Source organism: Melospiza melodia, chromosome 4 (genome assembly GCF_035770615.1).
Source record: "Melospiza melodia melodia isolate bMelMel2 chromosome 4, bMelMel2.pri, whole genome shotgun sequence".
In the NCBI taxonomy this organism is placed as follows: Eukaryota; Metazoa; Chordata; class Aves; order Passeriformes; family Passerellidae; genus Melospiza; species Melospiza melodia.
The window spans coordinates 65,148,825-65,175,898 of NC_086197.1; the positions used below are offsets into that span (position 1 = coordinate 65,148,825).

Consider the following 27,074-nt stretch of genomic DNA (forward strand, 5'->3'; position numbering starts at 1 on the left):
ATTATTAAGGTTTCCCTCATTGCAAGCGTTTTCCTAAATATTCAAAAATTATGTACTTAATTTATACAAGTTAATTATATAGGTCTATTTTTAATAAAGTTTCCAATCTAAAATTCCATCTCTTCTATCACAAAAGGTTACAAGATAATAATATAACATAGCATAATATAATATAAGCCACATGACTGTGCTTTATCTGTACAAACAAGAATTTAAAAATCATTATTAATCTAATAACTTAAAAATCTTGTATGGATAATTTTCTAAAAGGGGTATTCACTTAAAAAATCACTCAGTCAAAAATACTCATAAATTGAGTCTGAAAACAAAAATATTTAGCTGAAAAACCATGGCTAGATAAGGTCAGATGAGGAAATGCTATCTATCTTCCCCTTCTCCTGTTTGCTGGTTTCTCAGCTGTTAGGACACTCATTCTCACCTCGCTCCAGGTTTCTGGAGTACCTTTCTCAAAGTACCTTTGAGGTACTTTCTGTTTTCCCAGCAGAGGAAGCAAACACTAGGGTTGCACAACATGACATTTTGGAGGAAAGATGCTTGCAGGATCTGCTTGCAGCGTCTCAAGGCAGAGCCCTCCTGTGGGACACAGGCTTCAATCTGCACAACAGTAACGTATTCTAACATATTCTAACTTCTCCAGGGGATTAATGGATAACCCAGAACATTTAGGCATGGCACTGGGGCACTCCCCAGAGCTGAAAGAGCATGACTGCTTTCAGACATAGCAAGTCTGTGGTCCTACAGGCTAAGTGAAGGCTTTAAGTACTCCAATGGAGAAAAGTTGAGGTACCACCATGATTTTAAGACTTCTGTTGTTTATTCTTTTAATAAAGATGCTCAGAAGAGGGGAGAGGGAGGAAAAACACATTTTTTTCATTTCTCTGAGAAATTGAAAAATTATATTTGTTGAGAATAATCCTATTTTTCAATTAACTTGTTGTGTTGAAAAAAATGAAATAAAATATTGTGGTATTTTTCACTTCCCAAGAGAGCAAAGAACATCTTCCATGGTATGAAATACTTGAATTTGTCCTTCAGGAGGACTTATGCGTGTAGTCTACCATTTCAAACATGCTACACAGATCAATGAATATCTTTTTTTGTTTTTTATGTACTGGTCTTCCTAGACACTAGATTTAATGACAAGCACAGGAGACCACAAACCTCTGCAGCAAGGCTTGCAAGAGAAAGCAAAGCAAACAGTGTTTGGCTACCTTTTGCACTTCCTAACTGAAGAACTGCACCATGTCAGGACAGACATGAGGGTGCCCCCAGGGCACTCCATCCATTCCTGCACTAACCTGCACCTCCAGGGCCTCTGTTGCATTCCACAGAGTGATCACCCTCATCAGAGAGGGTTTGAATTCAGATACAGATCAGAGTAGGGTTAAAGAAGAAGAAATTGTGAGAACACAAATGCTACAGAACTAATCCTGCTCACAGTGCTGCTAATTCTTATCAGTGTCAGAGTGCTTGGCAGTTTTCCTAAGGCTGCTGAAATCTTCTGAGTAGGTTATAGCCCCAGCTTCTTCTCAGCAAGTATTTCAAGTTCTGGGGCTCTTGCAGAAAAAAATAGAAATTTTGAAATTTCTTTTTGAAAACACAGATTCAACTTCCTAATGCTTCAAATAAAAATGAGAGAGCAAAAATAATTGAATCTGCAATTCAAATTTCAAATTTTAAAGAAAGCCTGCAACTTGTACTGTATGTCCCATGATATTTGAACTCCAGAGGTAATTTGGTGCAAGTACAAGTCAGAGTTCTCATAGGATGAGAACAGATGACAACAATGAAATTTCAGACTGAAACATGTTCAGACAGCACTTGAACGTATTAATTAAGTACAAATATTTAGGAAAGAAGTTCTGGTAAAACAAGCATTTTGTTATTACATCTTGTTATTCTTAAAACATGGTTCTCATCTAGTTCATTTAACTGACGGACTCCCACAAACATAAAAATGCATGCAATGATTAAACAGTTAACCAATAGTCAGATTCCAAACTGGCAATCAACTCTTTTCTGTGTAATCAGAGCTTAAAAAACCAACTTTCTAGTACTCTTTCCAACTTGAAAAATTCTAACGCTTCTGACAGCCTCTTACAAATACTACCTCATTTCTAAAATACCCAGGTGGTTACAAGGAATATCACTATGGTGTAAAACTTACAGCAATTTGAGAAGTGACTTTGGAGTCATATTAACAAAATATTATTACATGTTAAGTGCATATGTTCTGGTGCTTTACTAACCAGGATGGTTACAGTGCTTCTCTAACCTAGACAGATTTGTGTTTGCTCAGTCTGCATGCCATCCCACTCTGACTTCTTTGTGTAGGCCCATTATTTAACAGAGTCTGCAAAAAGGAATTTTTCTATCTCTATGACGTGTGGTGTGGCACTTACCACTCCTGCTCTTACACATTAAGTTTCCTTTGGCTTTACTATTTTCACAGGAAAATAATTTTAAAATAATTTTGCCAAACCAATATTAAAATTAAATTTCAGATTGCAGATTTTTTAAAATGAAAACCACTGGCTTTCATCCAATCTTCTACACTTAGCACAAAGTAAGTTTTCACTGAACCAAATCACAGAAGCCTGGGTCCCACATTTCTGGCACCGTGCCTCCATCTTTCCAAGAGTTTTCCCAATACTTTCATTTATGTCTGTACTTCCTCCCAAACCACACACCGGATCATTTTGTAACAGCAGATGTGGCATTGAGAACTTTCATGTCCCAAATACAAGGAACAGGAAATATTTTACAGGAACCACCTTGCTCCATCTATACTGGACAAATTCACTAAGCTCAACACTCAACACTTCAGACCTGCATCAAAACACAGAAAGGCAACCCCAGACTTCTACATCCGTAATAACAAGTGAGTACACTGAGGTGTGAAATCTGTTAATGCAGCACCACCTGCAGGCAAAACATTATCCCTGGCACAGACACGCACAGACACGCACACACACACACACACACACACACACACACACGTACATACACACACACACACACAATATTACAGGTTAAGTATACACAATGGGGTTTTTTTCCCCTCAGGTATGGCCTTCTAAATATTTTCAGTATTTCTAAATAGGAAGAAACAATGATTCTTCATCTAATTGCTAATAACTATATGAAAAAATAACCAATGTACTGTTTACTTTTATTATAAAATAAATTATAAATATATTGTAGATATATTTAAATTATATCTATATATATAAATTAAATATTATTTAATTAAAAAATTTAAAAACTAAATATATTATGAAATAATGTAATTTACAATAATGTATAAATGTACTGTTTATTTTTATTTAAAAGGATTGGCTCCTCTCTTTCAAAATTCTTCTGCTGCCATATCTGTAATAACAAAGATGATAAAATATACTGACCTTTAGGTCGTTAAGGCCTGTCCATAACATGATTATTCGACTAATTTTCTGGAGATATGACAACACAAACCCATGTTCTTCTTCACTCCCTATGTCAAGAAGATGTGCCCCTTGTGAGGAGGTTTCACAGGTTTGTTGTGCCACCTTCCATGGCTTGCTCTCCTTGCCCATTTGGTAGCAGCTGCTCTGGAATGCCACCCACCCTTGGGAACAGGTGCCTACAGGAGAACAAGGACGGGATTTTAAAGGTATGCTGTATTACTCATGGAAGCGGGGCTGATTTCTTACAATTACACCAACATTTTGAGGACAATAGCCTTTAATTAAGTCATTATTTCAACCCTCAAAACATTCAGTGTTTATAAACCAACACTCCTTCAGAGTCCTGAGCGTTTTAAAAAATCTGACTGACAGAATTAAAAGCTACAACTGCAGGCCAGTGAAGAAAAAAAAATGGAGGAGATCCCCTAATCACTGTCATACTCTAGAAAATGAATTAATTTTTAAGTTTAGTTTCTGATGACTTAATTGTTTTAATTATAAAAATAAATTCAACAAATAATTTGCTTTTAATATCTTCTTGCATCTAGGAAAATAATTATTTCCTTGAATTTGATTGTATATAATTCCTTCTTTTGTGTATCTAATTGTAAAGATTCTAAGTTGCATTATGAGAGTAGCACTTTTAAAGGAACGAGGATACACATCCAAGATATAATATCCTCAGAATCTTGTCTCCTTCACAGCACTTCTAAAATACTGCACAGCTAAGCTTGCCACTCAACAATAAAAATCCCACCATTTTGAATGCTTCAGAAATTGTTCCAAATTCTTACCAAACTCAGGACTTTCTTTGCCTTTTCATGGAAACTAACCAAATTCACCCATCCACTCCAATAACTACAAGGCTTAACTTCAACATTGACTTCACTCTATTTTAGACTGCAAAGATATAGTTAAAATATTTGCACATGCAAATTTGAATTATTGCTCTTAAAATACTAAGTATTGATTAGAAATAACCTTCCTATGTCATTAACATTCAATTTATTTCTTCTTTCTAGAAATAACATGCATATCTACAAAAATACATTACATTCAATACAGGATTTTACGATTTAGTCTTAACCCATCCAGAAAATATGCAGTACTAACTTACATTCACTGTGACTACAGGAAACTCTAATATATACCTGTTTCAGCTTGAATATCCAGTGATTGAGACACATTCACAAATTCAGGATTTAATTGCTCAAATATAAACTTAAATGTATAAATGGTTGCAGGTGTCAAATTTCTCCATACAAAGAATCCACTGGGTCTTTTTATAAACTGAGAAGTACCATTCAGGAAAAGAGAAACTGAAAATTCTTTGATCATCCTACTCAAATTAAAAGACACTGTAGTAGTTGTCACAAATATTTTGATGTCGTTTTCTGAAATTCCACCTGGTAGACAATGAAAAAATAAATACTGTGTTTACCACAAAGAAAAAATTAACTCAAAGTTTTATTTCATCATTATTACTTTTTTTCTTTTGAGAAGGGATGAGGGATAGCCTCAATAGAGAAGGAAATGTAGCATCATTTAAGAAAGTCATGTTTTCCTTTATTTTCATGGTACATTAACTTGTGTCTGAAGCAAGCAGAGATAACAGTGCACACTTTCAGGAGTGTTTTAACTGTAAAACTACATATTTAGATAGAATATCAGTTAAGTAATAGATGCTAAGTGCAGTAACACATTAGTAGCATAACCATGTTTTGTGGCTTGCTGAATGTTCTTTCATCCATTGATGGCTCCTGCAGTGGTTTTACTATTTTTTTTTCCCAACTATGTTGTTTGAATTCAGATACAAGTCTGTATTCCAAAGATATACAATAGTACAAGCTTGCAATGTGTACAAAGGTAATGTTATAAACGATTCTCACTGACCAAGTTAAGATTGGAAAGCCCCTTCATTCTAGAAAGCAGCGGGACTTGTGGTCCTGAACAGACTTACAGCTATAAATAATGTTTTTACAAATTCAGTGGCTAAACTCATACAATCTAGTACTGAAAGTCTGCTCCCAGTTAGTCACAATGCTAAGATCTTCAAGATACTTATTAACCCTTTTTAAGGAGGGATTCTTATAAAGTTGAAACAAAAATTGGTTTTTTTAAATTTATATAAGACAATGGCCCTATGAAATTGCCAGGCTTTAAGTAAGCTTTTTCCATGGTCCTCTTTTATAAATTTCTTCTTCTACAATTACTGTAGTACAGCAAAACCTGTAATATTTAAAAATCTCAGAAACTTTTATGTGAGTCTCATAATTTAGAATTGTTACATGAACCAAACATATTATATAAAATTATGTCTTCAACAACTCATGGTCGAAAAAATACATAAATGAACAGTTTCTAAATACATTAATAATCTTGGGATCTGAACCCCCACTTTTTAATCTTCAGCGTTAGACTAACTATAAAGATACCAAAAATTTTTGGTGCTATTTGACTTACGCGTTTGAAATGATTTTACACTTAAGATTTGGCCATTCTTCAGGGATTCTATTGTAATATCATACTTCCTGTTCTCCTCAAGCAGAACTGCAGTATTGACAGGTTTCTGTTCAACTTTGGAAATGTTTCTTACATTCTGCAAGTTAAAAGAATTTCTGAATATAGTGAGAGTAATAAAAATACAGTTTATAAGTGATCTAAGAAGCTTTTTGAAGGAGAGCTTATATTGCTGCATGTCAAACTTGAGGCTGCAGTTACACAGCAAAATATTCAAGGCACGTGAAACAAAGCCTTTTAGAAATCACAGTAATAACAAACACCTTCATATTAAAATCCCCATATTTTCTTTAAATTCCAGGACATCCTGCACTGAAAATAAGAATAATGCCTTCCTGCTGAGATCTAGGGATAGCATCTGTGCATCTCCTGGAGAAGTTAAACTCCTCCTTCAAACCACAGTACCTTGAAGAATTTGCATGTTCTTAACTTTGAGCATATAAGTATCCAGCAGTATACTCAAGAGTCATTTGAGTCCCACTGGCTCCAGCACGACTCTCTAAGAGTACACATAAATGACACGAATGAAAACAATCCAGTACATTTTGTCCAAACTTTCGCTCTATTTGCTATTTTACTTTTTTTTAATTAGAAAAAACCAACAAATCAAACAAACCCACTATTAATTACTGATACCTCCAACTTAAATAACATAGAACAACTCATTGCTTAGATTGATAAAATATACTTTTTGACTCAAAGCATCTGCTCGCTGGTATGTCAGAATATAATAGTCTGGATCCTCTCCTTTGGCCAGTTCAGTCCACTCCATCAAAACTATTCTAGGAGGCTTTTTCACTTGGTCACAGTCTACACACTGTGCACCCTGTAACACAAACATACATGAATGCAACTTAGTAGAAAATGCAGCAAACATACCTCCAACTAAATAATTAAACTCTGTCAATTTTAATTAATTTTACACAGAACTTGTCAGCTAGCAGCAGTTTTTACATGGATCAGTATCACCAGCTCTACTGTGTGACATACAGAGACTTCCTAATATTTCACATGTTCTGCAGATACAGGTTCTAGTTTTCTTTCTCTCTCCAGAGGTGGAAAAATCATGTCAACTGGCCCAAATATGACAGAAACCTGTCATCATTTTATATTAGAAACAATGTCAGAGATTTCACTTGCAATGTTCATACTGCAACCACAGTTACAGGCAGACAGGAGTCAGAGATCTCAGTCCTGCTCTTACATAACAAGTCAAAAACTTTAGTGGCATCACTTTCAAAATTTTCAACTATTTCAGAATAATAAACAATCACTTTCAAGAGATAAAGAAAGAATTTATTAAACATCTCCCTAGCAATCTAGTTTAGCCATGGCAATGCAAATTTCATTCAGTGCTTCAGCTTCTTGCAGAAGGGAGCTCATTCTAGACACAAGACTTCTGCTTTTTTTACACTATTTTTTTGACAATTTTGCCTGCCTTCGAAGGACTTTGGCTCAACACCTCAGATAAACAGCTTCCTTCTCTAAATTTCATTTTGAATCAGAAACTTATGGGCTGCTTTGATCTAATTTAAGATAAACTGGAATCACATGTAACATTCAAAGGAATCGATGTGGGTGATGTCCATCCCTATCAGAAAATATTTATAAAATGCTGCAGTTCTGTCTTTTGTGGTCCATTTTTGATTTCTTAATGAATTGAGATGACAAACAAATGCCATCTTGGTAATGAACTTAAAATCTAGTTTAAAAAGTAAACCAAAATAAAAAATCAAATACGAACCCCTAGGACACTAAAATAAAAGTTAGGAGTTTTATTTTATTATTATATTACTTTCTGTTGTCCTGTAAAGCAATCTACTATGCAAAACAAAACAAAACAAAACAAAACAAAACAAAAAAAAAAAAACCAAAAAAAAAAGAAAAACCACCAAATCCAAACCATAAAAAACAAAAACCTCCATTATTTATATTTTTAAAGTATGACTTATTCTGGAATTCAGTTTGCCCTAACATAACTTCCTTTAATTAATGAATAACTAACATAACTATATCAATATCTGAATGTTCAGAGTTCAGATTTTACATTGTGAAGTATAAACTTTGTAAAGCTTATAAAGCCTTTAAAGTCTATAAATCCTTTACAAGACGGTATATACCCCACCTCTGGAATAAACTGACACAATGGACTTATAGTATGGCATACACAAAAGTGTTTAAGGAATATTTTTCCAGGAAAATTTAAGATTTTTAATTCAGTGTATTGGTTGTATAGCTGGATTGCATTCCCTGAAAACACAATCTGTCTAGCCCAGACAATTCAAAGGGTAGCAAAATCTTATTTTGAAGATAAAGAAATATATATTTGCCAATAATTGTATTGACCATTTTTGATAATTTTCCACCAGCAGCAATTGTATGCCATTTTACTATACATAAATACATCCTACTTAGACCTAAAAATCAAGAAATGCATTTTCAAGTGTGCACAAAAATTCTTCCATACTTATACCTAATGAGAGGGATTTAGAATGTTCCTTTTTGTTGCCAGCACCTTGTCATCACATTTTAGGCCCTTATCTAAAGACTGAAAAAATTTTAATAAAAATAAAATTATTAGATTGTCCAAAAATACCTAAGGTTCAGATCTATCCTCAGGCTAGCTACACAGGAGCCAGGAGAGCTAAACAACAAACAACAACTTATTGACTTCTGCTATCAACTGTGTCTCAACATAACACCCAAGGAGGCTTCTCAGTCTGAAAAAGAAGCACTTGAGGGGAAATACAGCAGAGATCAATAAAATCTTAAGTAGCCAAAATGTACAGAAATTGATTTTCATTTCTCTTCAAGTACAAGCACTGTGATGGATCAAATACAGCTGGTATGCTCCAGATTTAAAGAAGAGGGGGGGAAAAGACAGTTATTCACAAAATAAGTAGTTTATCTGAGAGGAGTACTAAAATGAGTACTAGAAGTTTTAAGGGGTGTCAGAGGAAGCCCATTCATGTTTGCAGAAGTTCAAGTTCATAGAAAAAACCAAAATGAAGCTCACAAATGGCACTACAAATGTACCCATCTCAAGAAGTCCTTAAGCTGCAAATGGTGGAAAACAGACACAATATACGTAATTTTCTTATGCTATTCTTACAGTCCTCCCAAGGGTCTGTTTTTTACACTGTCAGAGGTATGATAATTAACTCATTAAAACTTTTAATTCACACCATACCTGTCTAAGAGGTGACTTAAAGATGCTGGGATCTCTTACTTCTTCTGAGGAACAACATTAAACCCAAAGCAGCAGGCAACAAAGCAGATTAAAGATCTCAAAAGAGCTTCCAACTACTTAAGTAGAAACAAGACTGGGAATGTTCAGTAGCACTAAATGAGAGCTCCCTGTGAACAGAGAGCTAGAACACTGGGGAAAAGAACAGTCCAAATCACAAACCATCAACTTTGACTAGTTATCCACCCCCAAAAAACAGAGTATTTTCCTTACCTTAAATAAATATTTTAATAAAAGCAGAAGAAGAATTGGTTGATCCATAGAGAAAGAAATGTTATAGTCCCAGTATCTCTTAAGTGCTTGTATCACCACAGCTTCAAGGCAAAATCATGTCAGAATATCCTAAGAAAGGAAAAACTAATACACACATTTATACTTCACATGGATACAGAGGTAGCCAATGGTGCAGCTGAGATGTGTCTTTGCTTTGGCCCTGCCTCTTCCCAAGGCTCATCTCAAGTTTCCTGAGATCCTTTCATTTCAGTGACCTGTGGATATGCCTGTTGTTCACTCATCATTTAAAAATCCCTCAGTATAAAAAATTATTTTTAGTTTCTGTGCAATTACCAGATCAAAGTTCATTGCAATCAGTGCTACCCATCCCTTATTTCCCTTTACACTCTGGTTGCTTTCTACACTACACCTTTCCATCCAGATGTCCTGTGCTAAGTGTACAAAATAAGCCTGAAAACACTTTTCTGCAGAAACACTAAGCACAGCTGCACAACCATTAGTGTGCCTTATGACCTTAGAAAGGTCCCACACAAAGTCACCAGTATAAGCAACTATAAATAAGAATAGACAAGAACTCATAGCAGTAAGACCACTGAACTATTTCCCAAAGGCTGCTGAACAAGAACTTGGCTCAGAAAATATGTACTGGGTGACATTCATTTTTGGCTAGATCTCAAGCAACAATTTCAGAGTTGAACTTACCTCAATATAATTCCCAGTGCCTTAATATTCCCTTAAATAACATTTTTAATAAAAAAAAATTTCCACTGTGATCTTTGAAATTAAATCTGGTTACTAAGCTGATAAAAATTGTTTACTGATTATAAAATTAATTAAAAATCAATGTCATGGTATACATGTACCATAAAAATGAGCAACAATCATATTATATACTTTGTATTTTCTTAGGTGCTCTCATCACATCATACATCTTTCTTGAGATACTATCTTGTTTTTCAGTGTGCTGTTCCTAATTTTTACTTAAAAATTAGGAATTGTGGATTGTGAAATAAGGAATAAAATTTTCAACTAAAGCTTTATTTAGAAATTGTAGTAAACAAGGCAGGCTTACTCTCACGGAAAAAATACCATTTTGGAGCTTTTATGTTATCCAGACTGAAAGACACGCATAGTAAAACAAAAGCTGCTGCAATGAAACCCCTGATCTCAAAACACCGAGTCAATCCCCTGTCAGAGCAGCAGAGCACATGGATCTAATCAACTGAATGCTATTTTAGCTACCAATGACAAAAGTAAGCTACTGCCTATTCAGCTGTTTTGCAAAGCAGACATGCTCTTTTTTTTCCCCCAGAGCAATTTGTAATCATCAGGCACACAGGGAGACTTTATTAACAGAGTGATTTTCAAAACACCAGCAGGAGCCCTCTCTGTGTTAACCCCAATAAATTAAGTGTGCATGGCACATTCCACTTTAATCAAAAGAGCACTCCCCAAAACATAAATACATTCCTTTTATTCAGCATTTCTAGTGATAAGTCATGACAACATTCACTACTGGTGTTCTCCAGAGTGTGAGTACATCAGTACAGAAGCAGCTTTTCAAGCTCCTCCACAAAATGTACTCATAAAATTAGGAACTACACATAGAAGACATTTTTTTCAGACTATCTCCTTGGAGCAAGACTCTCAAACCTCTCATCTTAGGGAATCATTTACCACTGATTCCATCTAATATAGGACTACCTAATTGGTCTATATGTAGAATTTTTTTCCAAATAGACAAAAAAGGCAGCTCCTAAATGATCAGTACATTGCTGCCAAGATCTAATCAATGTATCTTATTTGTTACAGTCCATTGTCCTTCAGCTCTGAATATGTCTTTCCTCATAAAATCTGGTGACCTGTTAATGGAGAGATAGTTTTTAAAGTTTTCTTATTCTATAGACTGGTTGCACATTCCACTTGGCATTAAAGAAAATTTAGACAAAATTTAGTACACACTGTTGTGCAGAAACCATCTCCAACCATCACCTTTTCTCAAAAAAACCCTTTTTGGCTCTTGCAATAATGTGCTGAAGTCTACCCTTCAAAAGATTTTTTAACTACATTTTGTGATTTTTTTTAAAAATATATTCCAGAGAATAGTTGGGAGTGTGTAACTGTACAAATTTTCTGCTAATGTTCTGGCCTTCATGCTTTGTCCTCCATGATGGTTGCATTTCTGTGGTCACATGCGACAACTCATTTCTGTTTTGTTCCCTAGAACACATTTATGTGGGATTTTTCCTTTGGACATACACCCATACATGATTACAGCAGCAGCAGCATCTCAAGGTAACATCTAAAAAAGGTTTTGAAGAGACAGAACTTGAAAAAATTGGTTCAAGTCACTGTTTTCCATTGCCACAGTGTTCCTGAGCGGCGTCTATGTGTTTATTTGGCAATAAGTTTTTACACAAAGGTGAATCTCTGTAGTTTATGGAAATTGCAGTTGTCCTTTAAATTCTTGCAAAAGGCAAGATGGAAGAAAAAGAGATGGGAAGAATTATACAGAACTAACGCATAATAATAAAATAATTATAAAAAAATAATTACAGTTGCTATAAGCTAAATTTCTGTAAGCTAAGTTTATCAGCAGGGCAGAAGTTCAAGAGAAAAAAATAGTGTCAGGAAAAATGGATTGTGAAAGAAGGAGGAAAGGAGCCACATCTGAAACAGAATTTTGTCACTGCTGAACAACGCAGTGGCCATTTGTAATCCCAGAGGGGGCTGCTGTAAATGCCTCTGCCTCTCAGTACATTGTGTGGCTTGTTACTGTGCTTTTAACTGTGTTCAAACACCAAACCTCAGGCCTGTTCCTGCCCTAAAATTTCACCAGTATCAGGTGCAATATACTTGGGAAGAGCTCTGTCTGCAATGTGGAAATAAATCATGCAAATGAATTATGTTTTACTGCTAATTTTTAGTATACAGATTTGGCTAGCTAAAAATGGGAATATTAGCTGCCTGTATAGCTGTAGTCCCAGATTCTATTAATGAAACCACATAGTAAGTGCCTTATACCTAATATTAAAATCTGTGCTTCAAATTCCAATTGTATATTGGGGCTGTAGTGGGTCTTAACAAATTACGTGGTAAAAAAGGCAATGGAATGATAAAAGTCTAAAATAAATAACATGGCAGAGACTTACCATTTTATAGAAGAACATTCAGTTACAATCTGATTCTAACTGTAGAGATACTTTCATGTTAATCCCTAAAATATCTGTATAGTTTTATGGCTAGGCCTTTATACTGTAGGTTTTCTTTTCAAGCACAGGTAGAACAGAACTGTAGGAACGAATGGCCCCCGGAAGCAGTTACAAATGGGACAAATGACAAGGCATGGTGGCACTGCAGCACAAGGCCTCCACTGCATGGTGCACAGCTCCTTGCATTTCTCAATGGCAGTGTGGGAGTTCAGGAGCATGCCTTCCCAGCCTTCCTTTTAGGGCAGTAGAAATTATGCTAGCCTTAATTTCAGAGCAGGTAGAAGGGAGGGAACTCTGTGGCTGTTAAATCTCTTTTGGACAATAATAAACAACTAATGAATTTTGGTATTTGACTAAATAAGATTTGAGTTGGATCCAACTCAAAAAAAAAAAAAAAAAAGCTACTTTCCAAAGAAGCTCACAAGACACCTGTGCAGACAGAGTTAACAAAATTTGAGGATAGGGCAGAGTTGAAGAGACACGAGAAAGCCAAGACAGAACGAAACTGCATATGTGGTTACATGTAGGTTGCAGACAGAAGAAATGTGGAGCAGAAGAGTCCTGCCACACTGCAGGCTCATTCAAGCCTTGCCTCTGGTGCGAGGCCTGCAAGGGCTCATTCGCATTACACAAAACACATCACATTCTGCCAGTGCCACCTTCCTGGAGGCAAAAGGGCTGGGTGGCCCTCCAGGAAATGTTTCCCAGGTTTTAACAGATGTTCCTTTTCTGACAGAGCCAAAGCAGCCTAAGTTTGAAGTTTAACTGTAAAATGAAAGACAATCTTAGAGCCCCCCCCTACCCAGCTCCACTGAAGATGTGAGATTTTGCTGTAGGCTCCAGGGGCAATCCTGACACAGTCCCTACTGATTGTTTTATCTAAAAAACCCCAAATTATCTTAGTGAGAACAAAAAAAGTTTAATAGCATTTATCTTATTTCAGGTTTCATGAAGTTAATTTTAAACATAACTTCTTTTATAATTTCCAGGCTTTCCTAAGGTTTTGCATTAGCATTCATCTTAGTGGCAAAGCTAAATTAATTGCATCAACATTGATTTATTATTACTCTGCAAAATAATGTTTATTAAATTATTTTCAATCACAAACACAGTTCTAAATCTTAGAAAAGCAAATGGTCTGCATGGTTTATAAAATACCAGAGCTGTTCAATTAAAATGTTTGATGATGACATTGAAAAACTATATTTTGAGAATTTTCTTTTTCTTAAATACTTAATTCGTTAAGTAGATTTGGGCCAAAATGTTTTAATGCAAGTATAGGATACCTACTTCTATCCCAAAAAAATCAAAAGTATGGTTTTTTTTAAAGTTGTCCTTTAATTTGCTGTACAAGTACACCAACATCACAGCTATGACTATGATTTAACTTTTATTTCTTGCCTGCATGAAAAGTTTCTATGCACAAATTCTGACAGGAGTATCAGAGAATATTTTGTTTCTCGGCCCTGGTACGTAATACAACTTGAAATATCTGCCTTACAAATATAAAAACATGCAGATGAAGCATAGGCTTCCTCCAAGTGTCAGTGTAAGATCACTACTTGATCATTATTTAATCATTATTTCTTTATAATGGTTAAATGTTTTGCTGATATTTTACAATGGATTGCTATTTAATTTTTAAACCAAGTCAATATTTTTAATGATAGGGATGTGTAGACGGATCTAGTTAATAACAGATTTCTCTGTACAAGCTATTTGTCTTTATTAGCCATCAGAGTGTATGGAGCAAACAATTAAAATTTGTCACACAAAGTAGAAAAATAGCCTTGGACTTTAAGGCAGTTTTATTGCTTATATTTCACTGTAATAACCCATGTGATAATCCAACCTTTTCATCATTAAATTATGACAGCTTGAAATCAAAACTGTCAGAATATTTTCAAACTTATAGACAAGAATTTCGATTTTGACACAGTTAAAAGGAAAATTGATAAGGAAAATACTGTCATAATCAATATAATTTTCATTCAGTGAGTTTATAAAGCAAAGTAATCTTCTAAAAACAAGTTTAAACTTGTACCCTTTATTTTTAAAAGCAGGTTATGTAGTATGTTGAGTAAAAGGAAGATGATATTCACCTTAAGGTACTGAATCATCGATATTTACAGCTTGATTGAGCATGAATAACTCACCTAAGTCCTTTAAAACATTTATTTTATCTGAATTTTTTTCCTGGACTCAAAAATTATGAATCCTGAATTCAGGCAATAGTCTAAATATCTGTATTGAAAAAAAAATTAAAAATACATTGAACACAATCTTCAGACTGGAAAACAATGACAAAACGCATTATGAATATTTAAAATGTGCAGTATTGTGGGGGTTTTTAAATAAATATATATACATATAATCTTATTCTATACTAGCAAACAGCCAATTTCTTTTCTGTGAAAAGGGAAAAAATGGATATAAAATGGAAACCTTCATAGCAGAAATGGCTTTCAGATATTTTTAACGCACAAAAGCTATCACTCTTCAGCCTTTGCCTATTCATAATTAATATTTATAATATACATAAAAATTAAACATATCTAAGTTTCAAGATATTATGATTCTGCTATATACTCTGGAGGTTTCCATCAAGTACTTACAGATCACAGTTGAGTTGTATCTCAGTGGCTTACAGTGTAAGCAGAATCCAATCATTGACAATAGCTTACTGGACAAAGGATAGATTTTTGAGCAAGGTAAAAATGTTACAGTTGAACCCACTATTTTTAAAATAAATTAATTCAGTCATTTTCAAAATCCTAATATGCTTCTTTCCAATTTAAACATAGGACTGGTGATGGTTTTCAGCTGGAGGCCTCCAAGTAAATGAACTAATGAGAAATTGTTTGAGAAATTCTCTACTTTGATAGGTATCCATGATCCAAAATTTTAAAATACTGGAAATACTAACCAGCTTTTTTCACCACCTCAACAGAAAGCCACTGAGTAGAAATAAATGATGGATAAACTACACCTTGTTCAACAGGATTTATGTTTTTCTTTCTATTCTTGCCAATATTTTCAAGGACAATTTGAAGAACAACCATCTTTGCTAAATTTGGGAAAAGTTACATTATAAAGCATAACCGATGCCTTTTCTATTTCCCTGCAGAGTACTATACCCATCCATGACCAAAAAACTGTGTCTGGTGAAAGCCAAATCATGTCCACAGCAAGGTTCAGTTCCACTGGCACGAGCAGTCTATGGGCTCTTGAATGACGTACATAATTTCGGTGCCGTTTCCTGAGCAGCGCAAGGGCACGGTCACGACTCGTGTTCCGATTTCTCGACAACATTTACAGAATCTTAGATGGCTATCAATATTGACATTGTAAATTGTTGCAGATGGGCATTTGCCATCACATGAAGCCACATTGACCTATGAGTGAAATAGAAGAAAATAAGAATGAGAATTAAAACTAGAAATCTGAAATTTTATTATAAAAATATTGCATTTCAAACTTCATTGTGATTAAAACCCATTTTTACATTTGAAAAGGACTCTGGTCTTAAAAATTATTTTATCTTCTAAAATTCATTCATTCTAAGTTTAACCACATTTAAAATATTTTTAATTAAACTTTTCTTTATTGTTTAATCATGTGTTTTGTTTCAATCTTGTGCTATGGATACTAAAATTGAATCCCCATTGATAACTTTGGAACAGCACAGGTGAATCCATGTCCTTTTCATGTTCACAGATAAAAAGTTAAATTATTCTATGTAAAATGAAGGGAAGTTTATCTTTCTCCTTGAAAGAGAAAAGGCATATCAGTGCAAAAGCTTTTCCCTTTCTTATTTGTTCTGTTTGTGACTGAGGGCTTTGAGTATTATCACTCAAAGAAATATATCCAAAAAGTACATGCAGTAACAAACCAGCTTGGGCACAAGCTATCCAGAAAATTATTTGTGCTCTAGATTTCAGCAGTGCAAAGCTTTCTCTTACTGTTACATTATGTGAGGAATTTTCTCAGCTGATATGTTGACAGGGAAAAAAATACTTTTTAATTAAACTTAAGCAGAGTTCAAATGCTGGGAAATCGAGGATGGCTATACAAGGTCTAGTTCTCTTTGTGACAGACTTAAATCTCATTTCTTCTGCAGGTGATGCATATGAAAGATGCTTTGATCTACTCCTATGCCTGTGATGAAACCCCCCGTACCTATACAAATTAGACTAAAAGATTACTTTTATAAGTTTGAAATTACCTGAGATTTGGCAGGAGTAAAAAAGACTTTTTCCTAAGCACTAGCAATCCCAGTTATTAATTATAAAACATAATCATGCTCAGCCCTATCCAAAGTTTGACAGCAGTAGTCTGGCCAAGAACACGTATGCAGTTTCCAGTCAGTCACAGCAGATACCAACACTTGATAGGGCAAAATCACATGATGGAAAAAGAGTGCCAGTGGGGGAGCTGGAGAGGAAAGGGAGTTTAGGGCATGAGGACATGAAAATCTGGAGGTACTTCTGTGGGAAGAGTAAGGGAACCTGGACTGTATGAAGGATATGCAGCCACCAAGGAAATTGGGAACAAGGAGATACTGGAAAAAGGGGGCTCTAATAAAGGTGGGATGGTGGCAGGTGTTTTTGGAAGGTAGAGAGGGAGGAAAAAAAGAAAAGTTTACAACAGAAAGATGAAAAGGAAGGCCTTATTTGATGTACCATTCAAGACATGACCTGGCCAACATTCCTGTTGCTCCTCTCTGAACATTTTAGTTCTGCAGCAATGTAGAGGGACCGCAGCTGAACAGAGCCCTCTCTCATATTGCAGAGCTTATTTATAAAAGACACTAGAATGACCTTGTTTCCACTGCCTATCTATTTGCCTAAATGCCATAGATTTTAGCCTTTTTTTCAGCAGGAAGGCAGAGCTTGTCATAGAACTGGATGAAAGGGCAAGGATCTTTTCACCTAGCTTAAAAAAAACCTATGAGGCTTGACTAAATCTTTCATTTTAATATTCTTTATTTAGTCAATACCATGTCTTTATTTTGTTGTATTACTGTCTCTTACCCTAGGTTGTTGAAGTAACATTGAAACTCTCCAGACTCATCTCTTAACTATGGCAAATTACTCTAATTTCATCTATTTATACTTCCTCATTATCAATCCTTCTAAAACTAAATAAATACACCTACAATGCATTCCTACAATTAAAATCTGAACATGTCACCACTGACCTTCTATCAGGATGGCTTTTAACATGTGATGACATTTTGCCTCTTCCCTAATGACTGCTTAGATTCTCCAACAGAATCTTGCCAGAAGATTTTTGGAAGTCTTGAGATACTTTGTCAATTGCTGCCCTTCCAAGTGCTACATGAGAAGCACATTTGCTGCTCAGAAATTTCCTAGGGTCTGTAGATGGGGCGACACCAAAGCTGAGAAATAAGGTGTCTTAAGCAGACCCATAAATAAATGGCATTATGAATTTATGACATGGAAACCTATGCAATGTGAGGGAAGACAGAGAGCATAAAGGTCTTCAAAGAGGAATACAGCAGTTTCATCACATTTTAAGTTGGAACATTTCTGCTCCTCTTTTAGAGCAGGATATTATTTCACACTAAGGAGTTCAGTGCCTCCATTAGTTAAAGTAATTTTAGTCAGTATTTTTCATCTGAAGCCAGGTGTTCCTCCAGGTGGGAGGGCTCAGTAATAGAAACACCTAGTTTTACTCCATTTATGGTAGGATAACATTCCTAGAATCAAGTTTGCTTTTGAGGAGAAAGCAGCACATTTTGTTGCTTGTTGTTAGCCATAACCAACTTTCTAATGCTTGGCTTTTCATGCCATAGGCCCAGCATTGAAATTTTATGCTTACCGGGCTTTGACTTATACAGTCATTTTTTCTTATGGTTGTCCTAATTGTCATTTTCTGGCAAATCCTTTCTTCCTTTTTGCCTGATAAAATACAAAAAATGCATACTGAATCAATATATCTTCTGTAATGTATTTGCTTCTTTAAAAAATTAAATATATTAACATAATTTAAATAGTTACACTTTGTTTTCAATAACGTACACACAGAAATTAATATTTCCATAATTTTCTTTTTAAATATAATATAATAATACATAGGTGCTGTGCAGTATAACCTATTTTTCAGTGGCACATGTGAGCATCAAATGCCCCAAATAAGCTATACAAATTTTTTAAAGTATGAATATGCTTCATAGTTTATAAAACTATAAGCCATAAACAATTAAACTATATGTTTTTAGATTGAACATATGACAAGAGAGATATATGCAATTAGAAAAAATGTATTGAGTCATTTTTAATAGTATTAGAATTAATTCTGTTTTATTGGGAATGTTGAATGCAAATAGGATTTTGGTCCCGCCTTTTAAAAAATTATCAAAACTTAACATCCAAGAAGGCGAAAGTGTGAACATGATTACAATCTTCATGCTATTTTTCATGACTAAAAATTAAATGTAATTATATTATTTCAATATATTTTGAGAAATATGTCCTTTTATGAAGCTGTGAAAGAAAGACATGCATTTATTTGCTAAGTATGGTGCATTTTTTATCACCAGAGCTGAAACATGTAGCATATGAGGTCAGCATACAGGTCTAGGATGAGGGAAATACTGAATTTTTATATTCAGTCCTGGAGATATTGATAGGAGGGTTTTGGGGTTTTTTATTTTGAAAAATAAAACTGTACAGTGAAAAGCCATTTTTTAACATATTCAAAGTCATAATACAATACAGAAACAATTAAACATATAATTTTTCATGCTTCACTCTGTATCAGACCATTATTACTATCTGTATAACAGCAGTTATTTAGATCTCCTTATCCACTACCCATCAAAATGATCTGGTAGTTTTGCTGTGTAACCATTTTGGACAAACAGTATATAAAATAATAAGCACTATTCAGCACTTCCTTGACCTTCCTTCAAGGTTGGGTGTACAGAAAAGCAACTCTTCTGTTCCCCAGAAGCTTGAGAGCATTTTTATAAGATAAATGATCTCTGAGTAACGAAAATATTCTGCAACCACAGCTCCATTAAGTACTGAAAATTAAGCTGGCTGCAGAGTACAGCTAGATTTTAACAGGTGCCTTAAAGAATCAAACTAAATTCTCTTACTGAACGAGCAGATCACTACAGGAGAAAAGTTGTTAGACTATAACATCTCACTTTTCCTTCCTCAGAAACACTTAAAAAATTTCCTGTGATGTTTCAATCTGAAAGTGTTTGCCAGCTTATGTGTAGACAGTGCAATCCTTGTACTGCTACAAGTCATACAGAGATGTATATCTAACATTTCAGCATACAAAGTGCTGATCTCTTACAAAAGCTCTGCTGCTATACTCTGCTCTCTCCAGCCTTGAACTGTAAAGATCTGCATTTCAGTATCAGATGTGCTTTGTTTACTCACTCCTTATTTGAGGAAGGAGTTTTTGTGACTCATCTATCCTAAAAAGCACAGAATCATGAGTGTACTGCAACAGTTCTGTAACATTCTGTAACATCTGGTATAAAAACTGTGTATTGCCATGGGGTTGCAATTGTATGCGTTGTATCCCCCTCCCCACCCCTGGCCTCAATATTTTTGTAACTCTGTAAAATATATTATTTGTGACAAAGAAGAAACACAGCATGAATCCATATCTGCAAAGGTGAGACCAGACAATAATACACATTCTTGCTCTATTTTAAGGCAAAACGATTTCCATCATTAAATTTAGAGACCTAGGATCAGATTTAGAATCTCTTGGTAACAGAATTTAGAATTATGATGTTTTTAAAGTAACATTTCTTATTAAAACTATCCTGTACAGTAAGTTCATGTGATAAAACCAGTTTCAGCAATGAGCAGCAGAAATAACCATCAACAGCATATACCAGAAATGGATGAACCTAATTCTGACAGGTGCTGAGCAATGAATCTTAACCAGGTTTTAGAAAATCACTGATTTGGGAAGGCAGCAGAGGATCAGCATCTCTCAGTATCAGGCCCAGAACCATTAACTGCATGGTAATATCCAGTAATGATGACAGCCATGACACATATATCAAGCAGTTCTTATATTATTAAAAAAAAAAAAAAAAAAAAAAAAAAAAAAAAAAAAAAAGGAAAGAAAATACATTATTAAAAATAATACCTGGTTCACAATTAATACTATCAGTAGGCACTACTGGACTAATGGCAAAGGGTAATAGACCCAATCCAGAACCTGGCAGAATCATTAGGAATAGAAGATTCTCATGAAATAAAAACATTTCTGTATAAATGGTACTTCATTAATTCTTACACTGCCAACTGCAATTTTTCTTTTAGCAAAAGATGATGAGCTTTCCTGTTAGTCTTCTACAATTTATAAACTCTGCAGCTGCTTCAAGTCTCACTAAAGATGGCCTGTACTTTATTATTCTCCTGGTTAACACAAAACTGGAATGCTTACTTTTAAACCAAACTTTTGGAATTAGTCTGTCTATGGCAAGGTAAGAATTAAATATATGCGCTCGCTTTGCATGCATTAAATCAAGCTCTTTCAGAAAAGTTATTTGCTCCCATTAAAATCCCAATGTGTTGCAAGCTCTATTCATAAGTACTCTTATCTTAACTGCTTCCCCACAGGGCACATGCTTTTAGTTAAAAATAAAAATAAAAATAAAATAGCATATAATTGTATGAATGATATCTGGCAGTTTTAGCAGCCACCTCAGCAAGTATTTCTGAAGTATAACAATGCCTTTCCTGAGGCCACAGAATATGGCCAAAATTATAAATCTTGGTCAGCAGAGAACCAGCAGTAAATAATTTTAATAATTTTTAAGACTAATTTTCTAAATAATGACAACCAAATTTTTTGGGGGGTAAGGGGGGCAGATATTTTTTTTTTCCACACAGTTTATCTCATGAGAGAAAGATTATTGATTAGTAAGATTTTAGTAAAATTCTGGTGTGTTACTTCTCTACGGTGATTCTCGATAATAAAACATATTCTGTTGCATTAAAATAGCTTTAATTTTCCATGTTTTGGTTGCAATGGAACAACAATATTTGCAGTTTCCTTTCTAAGAATCACATAGCTTGGAAGTTTGGCATTGTTCTGTATTTTATAAATATCACTACTTCCCCTATTTCTCCAACTTATATTCAATATATTGCGCTTCAGTTTTACATAATAACAGTGCAATATATGGTTATAAGTCTGCAACTTGCTATTCAATAATATTAATTAATATTGTTTGCATACAAAAATTCCAAAGACTAATTTGCTTTTACTCTAATGTTGAACACAAAAAAGGCCAAAACAGAGAGTTAAGATTTTCTGTAATGCTGAACATGTCCCTGCTCTACAGAATTACTTTTAAAAAACATAAACAGATATATACATACACGCGCATGCATAATTATATAAGTAGATAATAAAAATTAATTCTAGTCAAAACTGCAGAGAAAACCAGTGTGTTCTCAATCTGTTTTTAAAATTGCATAAATTATGAAAGCTTTATGTCATTTTGAGTCACATTTAATCATATTTTAAAGTTACACACAGAAAATGTTAATGTATTACCAGATATTAAAAGGCTGATTTTATATAAGCATTGCTATCATCAATATTTCTCTAATTTTTCCTCATTTTGGATTTAAGAAAAAACATTTCAGTATTTTGGACCTAGAAAATATGTATTAAGCATACAGAATAAATTGCTAAGTTTGAAGATGCATTGCAAAATATCATTGAATCAAGAATCACTTTTAAGAGGAAAATTCTTGTCTTTTAAGGTGAAGATCATATAGGCACTATCTGAGAGCCAGCTTAAGAGAATGTTTTAATTGTTTTAATTGAGACAATTTTAATCTTCCATGGGTCATATTTGGAGAGATTTGATTATACTCCAGAACAATAATGTTAAAAATCACCAAGTCAGCAGCCAAATTAAGCAAGATCTCTTAAGAGTTGTTAGGTAACTACAACAATTTTATGAGATTTGCAGGGGGAACTGCATGCTTTTTCCCTCTTTATGTCCCAGCAACAGAGGTTAAAAAATAAGCCTTCCAAAACCAAAGCTAAACTAGCACATATTGCAGCCTTCATCACTTACAGGTCTTGCAGCAGCCATCATTATACGTCTGCACAATTCCTCCATTCTAGGAAAATAAAAGAAGAATATAGCAAAAGAGTCTGAACCTAATGCAAAGGGAAATCGTATCTCAAGATATTCCACATTTTAAAGACATCAAATTAATACAAGATAGTGCCACTGAAATCAACAGAATTACACAGATATGTATCAGCTGAAGGGTTGTTTCATGAATTATTTAGTGCCTTTGACACTGAAAATGAGCTCATCATGATGACAATTTTAATTGTGTTCAGTTGACATCTGATTTAGTTTCCTTTGAAGAAATAATTTAGTTTCTATAAGCATGTTTTTATATAATCTACTATCATCCATTTCCCCACCACGGAGATTTATAAGGATAGTTTCAAAAATTCGTGTGAGTAGCCCAGATCTGCACATCAAGCAGACTACAGAAGATTAATAGATGCTATCTTTTGCTGATGTTATCTTAGGATAACAAGAGACAAAAGACAGACATTTTTCAGCTTCTATCTTTTCATGCAAGCATATATTTTTTACCTCCTTACATTGAATACGTTGTTCAAGAACTTCTTAAAAGACCACTTAAACTCAGATATTCCTGAATTATCCTGAATTGCCTGTGAGAAAAATTTTCTTCTCAGCTAATGGCTCAAGCCTATGCTCAGTGTCTCTCAAAAACAGGTCAGACTGATTCAGAAAGTTAATTTTAGGGCTCTGTTCTTTAAAATCTTAGCCTAATAGATCTGAATGGTGTCAGAATGGTTCCAAGGAAGAAATTCAAGCATTAACTCAAAGTAGTACAGGCATTATTTTTAAACAGAATACTTTCTTCAGGACTGGAAGAAATAAGAACTTTTTTAATAAATGGAAGGGATAATTAGGACTAGTACTAAATGCATAATCTGTAGCCAAGGCAACCATGGTACTTACCCTTTCTACATATATATTTACTATTATTTGTAGCTCATATTAAATATAAAATTTACTGCAAGTGAAAAATTTGGCAGGCATTATAAATTTAGAGAATTATTAAATTAGAAATTAAACCATAAACAAATATACAACCTTTGTGAAGAATACATGTTCTTCAAAGCAGTTTATATGGATAGGTCACCTTAATATTTTAAAATATATGATGTAGGTAGATACCCTGGATATTTTTTGTTTGGTTACACAAATTTTAGTTTAAGAGCTAATAAAGTTTATATATACTCAGTCATCTCCCTAATCATTGCACAACTTAAGGGTTTTTTAATATAGCTGACATTTATATGGAGCATTTTTTTGATTTATAGATCTGATTTATTTATTGTGTGTGTTCTATGAACTTGGCAAAGTATTATTCCAAAATAAGGCAAGACATAGAGATTACCACTTTTTATGGTGGTATGTCAAGCATGATTCCAGTTCTAAAAGCAGTCATCAACAATACTCAGGCCAAACTTTTACACTCCTCACAGATAATTTGTCAGTTGGAAAGAAAACAGGAGTATAGGAAATAACTGCAAATTGTTCATTTACATGTTTTTACTTACCACTTTTTTAATTTAAAGAAAGTGCATGAAGTTTGCCTGAATTTTGGAGTCTAAGTCAAACTCTGGAGCAATTATTGTCACTTACCTTACTCAAAGTACAAACCTTTGTACACTCAGTATCATTAAATGGGGGGCAGACAACACTTGATCCCAGTGCAATAGCCCCTGCAGCAGTCTTAACACATTTGTAGTTGGTGCAGTTGGAGGTCCAAGTGCTTCCTTCCTGAATATACAAAACAAAGCTGTTGTTAGGAAAACCAAAACACTTCAGCTTTATTTCCAACCTGAAATGTCTATAAAAGCAGTGCCCTCATGCTGTAGCATCCACTGGAGTGGAAAGTCTGCTGCAGACCACGAGTAGGTGGCAAAAGGAAAGACCATCCTCTAATTACAAGAGGCTACTCCTCCCTGGAGCCATGGCTCTACTCTCCATGCTGAGCATGCTGCTGAGCATGGGTGCCCTACTGCAGAATGAAAGGACTTTGTGCCAGTTAGTCATTTCTTTTGCTCTGAAATCAATTGGAATTATGAACCAAGTCATGGCCACATCTAAATTTCTGTGCATGTGGATGCTGGAGCACACCACCAAGACCCTGAACCCCAAAACCTCAATTTGCACTTCTCCTTTTTGTAGTAACCAGCAGGAAGAGAAGAGTGGCCCTCAGAAGAGGGGTACATAGAAGTCCTGATGTAGATTTAGAAGCTCTCAACACCTCTAAATAGCAATACCTAATATAGAGTCACAATTCTGCAGTTAGAGCATATCCAGCCTTAAGTAAATGATGACATTTGCAGATCTTTGCAGGAAATATTAAAAGCTATGAGATATTTACATGTGTGAAATGGCAGGTTCCAATCATACACCAGAAATAGTCTAAGCATGTAACTTACAGTAAGGAGAAGATGAAGCGAGAATGACTGCATGAGTTAACTTATAAATGCCTGTCAGACTCCTGTCTATTGTATCATTAGAGTTACTTCTTATCTCTGTTCAGAGGCACTTACCTCATACAAAATCAGTGTTCCATTCTCTGTATGAAAAGAGCAGGACACATTTTGACACGTACCACAACAAGTATCGTGACTGAAGGAAGGAATATATACTTGATGCTGGAAAGAAATGAAAGGAAATAGACAAGCTAGTACTTTTTAAACATACATTATATGAAAATTCTTTGATTTCTGAAAATAAAAACACCAAGGAAAACAATGGATGGATGGATGGATGGATGGATGGATGGATGGATGGATGGATGGATGGATGGATGGATGGATGCATGGACAGTTAAGACAGATTTGTTTACATAGGCTGCTAGAAACTACCTCTCAAAATAATTGTGCAGACACATGATACACATCATCACTGCTAAATTCTCAATTCTTGCTGAGTAAACAGGACTAGCAAAAGTCTTCACTAAAATTTTTATCCTAGTTGTGCAGTTGTGTTCACAAATTGCATAATTCCTGTATTTTAAGAATACTCACAGCTTCACATTGCTGGGAGCAGTTCATCATTGTGAAATGCATGGCATTGTAGCCTGTGTTCTGATCTTTTTCTTGCAAACACTGTACAGTGTAACAAAGGTCTCCATCCAAGTACTGAATCACTGACTGCCCAGGATTCAGTACTGTGACCTCTTGGAAGATGCACACATCATCCTTCTCTAAAACCAAAAGAAATAGACGTTACCGGGGGGGGGAAATAATCTTTAAACAAATTAATAGAAGCACTGGTAAGACAGAAGTAGGGCAAATTCCTATTCACTGCAAAAGTATTCTATCTTTTAGACTAGATTGGTTTGTGGTTTTAGTTACCAAACAAGATGGGGAGGAATGATAATTCAGTTTTAGAAAATGCTGCAAAATGCAAAACTGCCTAAAACTGATAGTGTTCCTACTACAGAAGTAAAAAGTCTGTTGTTCTTAGTTTAAAAGTATTCTAATATTTAACATTGAGCTATTCTGCACATCACACAATGTGGCCCTTCTGCCAATTAAACCACTCAGCAAATACCTGTGGTCCAGTAATCTGTTCAAGCTGCACTGTAAATATGTGCTTGGCTCTTGGAGGCAGTTCAGCCTGGGCTGCTGCCAGGACTGCAGCTTGCCTCTGCACCCCCATGCAGAGTGCAGCTGAAATCTGCTGTACATGGGTAGCTGAGTGAGGGAAGGGAGCAGAGCTCTGATCTTGATCTGGCTACCTCCTCTTGTGCTGGCTGAACAGGTCTGTTGCTCTGGGCAAGATTTTGTCTCATTTGTGTTGAAAGCAGACTAGGAGCAGCTGCCCTGCTCACACTCAGCTACTGTTCACAGCCTGTTTCCTTCTTGTCTCTCACCAGAGAGACTGTACCTGACTCTTGAAGCATGGGCAGTTCTACAGCATTCCCACATTCTGCCAGAGCAGGCACAAAATGGATGGCATAGCAGGCAAAGCGCCATATTCAGAAAATAAAGTATCATTGCATAACTACAGAGACACACATCAAATTAAGATAAAAGAGCGTTTACATTTGAGAAGGTGACAATGACCTTAGTTCTGCTTTCTTTGCACACCCTTTTAGCTAAAAAATAAAACACAATGATGAGGAATATAAAAAGTTACCACAAATATAGTGAGTGCATCCACAAGCACTGGAAACACTGCTATCTATTTTTTTAACTTCTCCCTGTGTACAGAAAGATAAAAGTTTGCAAAGTCATGCACAATTAAATGTAGTGCTACACAGACAATTTTTCTCTAAAAATGTAAAATATTTCTTT

At 34.9% G+C, this 27,074-nt stretch overlaps 2 protein-coding genes across 2 annotated transcripts in view; both read right to left on the bottom strand.

Moving 5' to 3' along the window:
- PTPRQ (protein tyrosine phosphatase receptor type Q) overlaps nt 1–9,578 on the bottom strand; it is a 124,436-nt gene extending 114,858 nt beyond the window's left edge. Inside the window, exons 1-5 of the mRNA XM_063154975.1 lie at nt 9,448–9,578; nt 6,676–6,813; nt 5,931–6,066; nt 4,619–4,873; nt 3,426–3,643 (exon numbers count right to left, since the gene is read on the bottom strand). Coding sequence (XP_063011045.1) covers nt 3,426–3,643; nt 4,619–4,873; nt 5,931–6,066; nt 6,676–6,813; nt 9,448–9,495 — 795 coding nt within the window. The 5' untranslated portion in view covers nt 9,496–9,578. The remainder of the gene's footprint in view (nt 1–3,425; nt 3,644–4,618; nt 4,874–5,930; nt 6,067–6,675; nt 6,814–9,447) is intronic.
- Nucleotides 9,579–15,016: 5,438 nt separating this feature from the next.
- The window catches only part of OTOGL (otogelin like), a 93,014-nt gene continuing 80,956 nt past the window's right edge, over nt 15,017–27,074 (bottom strand). Inside the window, exons 51-57 of the mRNA XM_063155872.1 lie at nt 26,917–26,980; nt 25,800–25,978; nt 25,320–25,424; nt 24,418–24,537; nt 22,777–22,822; nt 18,525–18,604; nt 15,017–16,075 (exon numbers count right to left, since the gene is read on the bottom strand). Coding sequence (XP_063011942.1) covers nt 15,875–16,075; nt 18,525–18,604; nt 22,777–22,822; nt 24,418–24,537; nt 25,320–25,424; nt 25,800–25,978; nt 26,917–26,980 — 795 coding nt within the window. The 3' untranslated portion in view covers nt 15,017–15,874. The remainder of the gene's footprint in view (nt 16,076–18,524; nt 18,605–22,776; nt 22,823–24,417; nt 24,538–25,319; nt 25,425–25,799; nt 25,979–26,916; nt 26,981–27,074) is intronic.